General features: G+C 30.7%; 1 protein-coding gene across 1 annotated transcript; it reads right to left on the bottom strand.

The window, feature by feature from the left end:
• Positions 1–2,830: 2,830 nt before the first annotated feature.
• On the bottom strand, positions 2,831–5,716 carry LOC124418438 (transmembrane and coiled-coil domains protein 2). The gene is made up of 6 exons (XM_046947974.1): positions 4,482–5,716; positions 4,182–4,376; positions 4,053–4,117; positions 3,408–3,530; positions 3,164–3,339; positions 2,831–3,094 (listed from the first exon to the last, which is right to left on the bottom strand). Exons 1-6 carry the CDS (start codon positions 4,963–4,965, stop codon positions 2,968–2,970), a joined length of 1,170 nt encoding a protein of 389 aa, XP_046803930.1. The 5' UTR covers positions 4,966–5,716; the 3' UTR covers positions 2,831–2,967.
• Positions 5,717–6,205: the final 489 nt, after the last annotated feature.

Raw genomic sequence — 6,205 nt, 5'->3', positions numbered from 1 at the left:
TAAACTTAAGAATTGAAATTAATAAAGATTAGAGTAAAATTACACCAAGAAGAACACAGTTCGTTTTTTTCTACACGCTCTCAGAGTTTTAAAACTAAAACTAAAACTAAAACTCACAGCTGAATAAAACCAAATACATCTACACACACACACGTGTACATCTTTTTCTATGTACAGTGTTTTTAGTGTTTTTGTTGCTTTTTTAACAATTTTTTGATGAAATTTTCAGAGGTTGTCTCGGATTTTTGCTCATATCTCCGTTATTTACCGACCGATTTTGCTGATTTTAAATAGCGATCTTCTCGAAAGCATGTCTAATAGAATTATTGAAGATTCAGACATCGCCGATATCTGGGGTCCTCTAAAAACTGATTTCAACAGACAGACAGACAGACAGACAGACGGACATGGCTTAATCGACTCCGCTATCTATAAGGATCAAGAATATATACACTTTATAGGGTCGGAAAATTATATTATAGAAATTACAAACGGAATGACAAACTTATATATACCCTTCTCACGAAAGTGAAGGGTATAATAACCAATTATATTGAAAAACTTAGTCCATCAATGGTTCAATTATTGACCAAACTATAGGCTAATTGTAGTACAAAATATAGATACAATAAAATCAAGACAAAGGATTAACTATACCCAAGACTATAGTACAACTAAAGTCAAGTCTAATTGTGGTGTAAACTATAGTTAATTCTCCTCAAAATTCTCTACCTTTTTTCATTCATCTAGAACACAAAAGAAAGCTTAAGTTTAAGATCCTGAAACTGGTTATTCGAATTTAAAGACTAATATCTAAATATATCTTAAGATACTTTTCATAAACTACCATAGAAACCTTTAGAAACTTTTCATTATTGATCGATATAGAAATATTTACGATTTGTTCACTAATCCGGGAATATTCGCGAAGAATTCAATAGATTTTCAATTATATTTTGACTTAGTTGAATTTTTAAACATTAAACTAATGAACATTTTAACCTTTTGGTGATAAAAACTTTAAACGAACTAGAGGTTTTCCATACATTTAGAAAACAAAAGAAAGCTTTTGTTGGAGATTCTGAAACGGAAAAAGTATCGAGAAATATTCGCGATTTGTTCTCTACTCAAGGAATATTTGCGAAAAAATCCATGCACTTTAGTGTAATTAAAAACGTTTTACATTCGCTTAGAACACTAACAAAAGCTTTAGTTGGAGAGCAAAATCAAAAGTTTTCCAAAAAAGTTTCCTAGTGAGGACCGAATACTTACTAAATGTTCTATTATTGAGCTCTCCTAAAGATCTCATTCGCGATTTGTTTCCTTCTTTTGAGTTCCAAATTAAAATTCTCTTATGATAAAGACATTTTAGAAATACATCTTAAGTGTTGTAGGCAAACATTAGCTCTTCGTTTATTCAGGAATGAACTTAAGTTTGTATTCGTGAAAAGGGCTTTTAGTCTATTCTATTATTGAGCTCATTAAGAACATTAGCGATTCATATGCTATCTTTAAGTTTCAGGAATGTTCGCGAATGAATAAATAAATAAATAAATAAGTGGTTTTAATTTAAATTTTCAGTTGTATGGGAGTTAGGTGAAATAATGGACCTATATAAACCATTTTCAACAGGCTTCGTCTACGGTACCATAAAAGATCATTGAATTATCTCTAAAATTACGATCTGTAGTTTGATTACAAAGTTTAAAAGCCCTATTCGAGGGTTCAATTGTATGGGGGCTGGGTGAAATAATGGACCGTTATAAACCATTTTCAACAGGCTTCGTCTACGGTACCATAAAAGATCACGTGACAAATTATCTCTAAAATTGCGTCCTGTAGTTTGATTACAAAGGGTTCAGTTGTCTGGTGGCTAGGTGAAATAATGGACCGATCTTAACCACTTTCAATAGGCTTCGTCCCTGGGACAATAGAAGATCATGTACCAAATTTCATTGAATTATTTTCAAAATTGCGACCTGTAGTTTGATTATAAGGTTTACATGGAAGGACAGACGGACGGACGGACATAGCTAAATCGACTCAGAAAATGATTCTGAGCCGATTTGTATTGTTGTTGTTGTAGCCGCGACACGTGTAAAGTCGGTGTGGCTGGGTTGACAATCCTTGGTCGTTGTTCGTTGAACTCCGAGTCGTTTCGGTGCAAAGAACCGATTGACGTGGGAACGACCAATATTATTGTGAGTTACAAACATCAGCACAAACCCAATATACCCTACCCACTGAAGTGGTCTACAGTATAATAAATAAAATTTTTTAAATTAAACTTAACTATTGTTAAACAATTTTAATAAAACTTTTACAAATTTTGATTTTTTTTTAATTTTTTTTATTTTAATAATTTTGATATAAAAAAATGAATTCTAAACATAAACGCTTATAATTGTGATTGGTTTTTCTTTCTTTTTTTACTAATCATAGCTACATTTTCTTTATGTTTTACTTTTTTAAATATTATTATTAATATATTACACTAAAACTAAATTATGTATAAATATGATGGGATTTTAGAATTTTCATTAAATTTTCCAAAATAAAAGGAAATTAAAAAAATGTTAATGAAGGTGGTCGATGTGGTCTGTTGTAATCTAAATGGTGGTGTTTATGTATTTTATTAATTAAATATATGTATATGTATATAAGTGATGTTTAGTTTTGTTTGTATATACGTATGTATGCATGTAATAATATGATTTTTAGGAATTTGTTTTAATATTATAATTTAATGTTTTTTTACTTTTACTAACTTAATTATTTTAATATTTAAATATATTAACGGACTGTGCTTAATATTTTCTTTTGTTTGTTTTAATTTTTACATCATTATCTTAAGCTCTTTGATTTTAATACAAAAAAACAAAACAAAATAAAATGTTAATATTTTTGTTTTTCTTATATACAAGACAAGCACGTTTATATAAACAAAACAAGAAATCAAAAACGTATCTATTTAACAACCAACGACTGTTTTAAATGACGCAATAAACCAGCGCCAATATCCTGAACATCAGGCCATTGGCGTATCACACAAATTATAAGAAATATCGATAAGAACGTGGTTAAAACGCGAACTCTGCAATTTATTTTTTTAATATTTTTTTTCAAAAATAAGTTTTAAAATTAATTTCAAAATATCACTTACCTTGTTTTTAAAAATGGCATTATAATACCGGCCGCTGTGGCCACTAGTAATAGCACTACTTGTAATATGGTTAAAACCACATTTATTAGTTTTACCACCAAGGCCCGGGCATTTGAATTGTCTATACCTTCGACCGTTACATATTGTTGTTGTGATAAATGTTCCATTTTTGAAATCTAGCAAAAGTTTTTTTTGTTTAATATTTTGCTTAAAAATGTGTTAAAGTTCTTTTTTCCAAACTTACTCTAGTTTGACAATTTTCTAAAACTTCATTGACATCTTGCAGACGTTCATCACTTTGATATTGCACCTTTTCTTCCATATCGGCTATAGCTTGTTTAAGATTTTCAATTTCGTTCTGTAAAGAAGGGAAATTTCAAAAATATATATTTTTTTAATTGGATAGTAATGAATATAGTTGGACTATAGTTTTGGGAGTAGGTGGCCTTTATCTGGTCTATAGCAAAACTAAAAATATGACCATAGCCTTGACTATAATAAGGTTATAACTTGACTATACTATTGGTTTTAGTTAGACTATAATCTTGGATTATTGTTTGATATTATGTTGATTTATGTTTAACTAGAACTGAACAATAACTAAACTAGAACTAAACTAGAAATGAACTAGAACTGAACTAGAACTGAACTAGAACTGAACTAGAACTGAGCTAGAACTGAACTAGAACTGAACTAGAACTGAACTAGAACTGAACTAGAACTGAACTAGAACTGAACTAGAACTGAACTAGAACTGAACTAGAACTGAACTAGAACTGAACTAGAACTGAACTAGAACTGAACTAGAACTGAACTAGAACTGAACTAGAACTGAACTAGAACTAAAGTAAATCTGAACTAGAACTAAACTTAAACTAATTAATATTACCTTTATCCGTTGCAACTGCTGTTTATCTGCACTGGCGGCTAATTTTAAATATTCATTTACATTATCTGAAAACAAAACGATAAAATTATTATAAAGCAACATTTCCGAAATCACAAAATTCCTACTAACCATCTCTGGCAGTTTGTTCTTTACGTATGGACTCTTTTGTACATTGAATTTTTGTATTTAAACGATCTAAAGCTTGTAAACTTAAAGTGCGTTCATGGCGACGATGATGTTTTTTACTTGTATCGCCCAAAGAGCCATGAGGATTGCCATCTAAATCATCGGAGACAAATGATTGATAACAAAGATCTTCATTGCCTGTAAAATAAACAAGGAAATATGGAGAAAAAGTTTAGATTTCCTTAAAAATAGTAATCAAAAAGAAATATATGTATTTGTTTATCAGTTTTCCAACAAAATTACCTGATAAACGGGAATCTTCTGTAATACCACCAGAACCACCAGCACTACTTAAACCTATATCCATATTAGTTAAATCACCACCAACACCTCCCAGAGACATACCACTAACACCCATGCCGCCATGATAGGCCAACAGTCCACCCTGATCCGAGCCATGAGTTCGAGCGTGTGTACGATTTCGTTCCCGACTACGACGATTCGAGGGCGATTGACTGCGAAAGCCACGAAAAGCTGACACGCCCACTACACCCACGCCACCACCACTGCCTACACTACCCGTCATAGTGCCACTACTACTGGTAGCACTTGTTGCCGTTGGTGGTGTTAGGCCTGCTATACTTGCAGCCGTAGCACCAGCTGTTGCGGTTGTGCTCGGTGAGAATGTAACGCCAGCGGCCGAAGACGTTGATTCGGCGCTATCACCGCGTTGATGATGATGATGAGTATGATGATCACGCTCTCTGGACACTGTTGTTGTATTCATGCGTATTGTTTTTTTGTGTTTTTAGTTTTTTTTTTTTAATTTCGATTTAAAGTCAAAGTTGTGTTTGCAGTTTTAAGGGGTAAATCCGTTAATTAGTCTTTATATTGATTTTCTTTTAATTTGTTTTTATATTTTATAAAAAAGTTCTTTTTTTTCAAAATCTATATTTAAGCTATTTTTTGGTGGCAAAAGTAGAAGAATAAGAAGAAGCACATTTAAATGTATGACACAAGCAAACGAAAATTATCACATACAAAGTTATTAATATTTTTTTAAATTTCTGTAGTATTATTTTCTATAGCAGACTTTTAGGCTTCGCAAATACATGTAGTTTTATTGTTTATTTTTTTAGTTTTTAAAGGTGATAATTACAATTTAAGAGTAAAAGTTGTGGGGTGTTTATAGTAGAAGAGCGTGTGTTTTATTTTTGAAATGTGAAGTAAATAGAAAACATAAGAGAGCTGAGACTTTTCTTAATATATTTGTCGTTTTTTTACAGATTTTCCTTATATATTTAATAAATATATAAAATGTTATAAATGTGTGCGTGAACAAAATATGCAATTTAGTTCGTTATTTATTTTGATATTGAAAATAATTTACAACAACAGAATGATGATGATGTAGCAAAAGTTGTATGTCCTTTTTTTATTGCAATATGTGTTCTTTTTCTTTAAAATTATTACTTTATTGTTTTTTTTACTTTTCTTTATATTTTATGAAGCTGTGTGTGATAAAAAAATATGAAACTGAGATAAATTAAGATAAACAACATATAAAAATAAACAATAACAAAAATTATTTACTATAAATAATATAAATAAAACGTGCATAATATTAAAATAATTTTATGGTAATTAAAGAAGTAGATAGATAGTGTCAAAGAATAAAATTATGTAAAAAAAAACTACATAAATATGTATGTCTGATTCAAGTCTGATATAAGATTATAGCCTTTACTATATAGAATTCAACACAGCAGCCCTAACAACAATGCGCCGGAACAGAGTTTAACGCACAATGAGCAGGGACTGTCAGTTCAGCCACACCGACTTTGCACGTGTCGCAACAACAGCAATTAGTTTATGTTCCAGTTAAGTTCATGTTGTGTTCTAATTCTGTTCTAGTTCTATTCTAGTTCTGTTCTAGTTCTGTCCTAGTTCTGATCTAGTTCTGTTCTAGTTCTGTTCTAGTTCTGTTCTAGTTCTGTTCTAGTTCTGTTCTAGTTCTGTTCTAGTTC

The sequence above is a fragment of the Lucilia cuprina genome, chromosome 4 (assembly GCF_022045245.1).
Source record: "Lucilia cuprina isolate Lc7/37 chromosome 4, ASM2204524v1, whole genome shotgun sequence".
Taxonomy (NCBI): domain Eukaryota; kingdom Metazoa; phylum Arthropoda; class Insecta; order Diptera; family Calliphoridae; genus Lucilia; species Lucilia cuprina.
The sequence above is the reverse complement of the archived record's forward strand: the minus strand, read 5'-3'. Positions and strand labels throughout refer to the sequence as shown.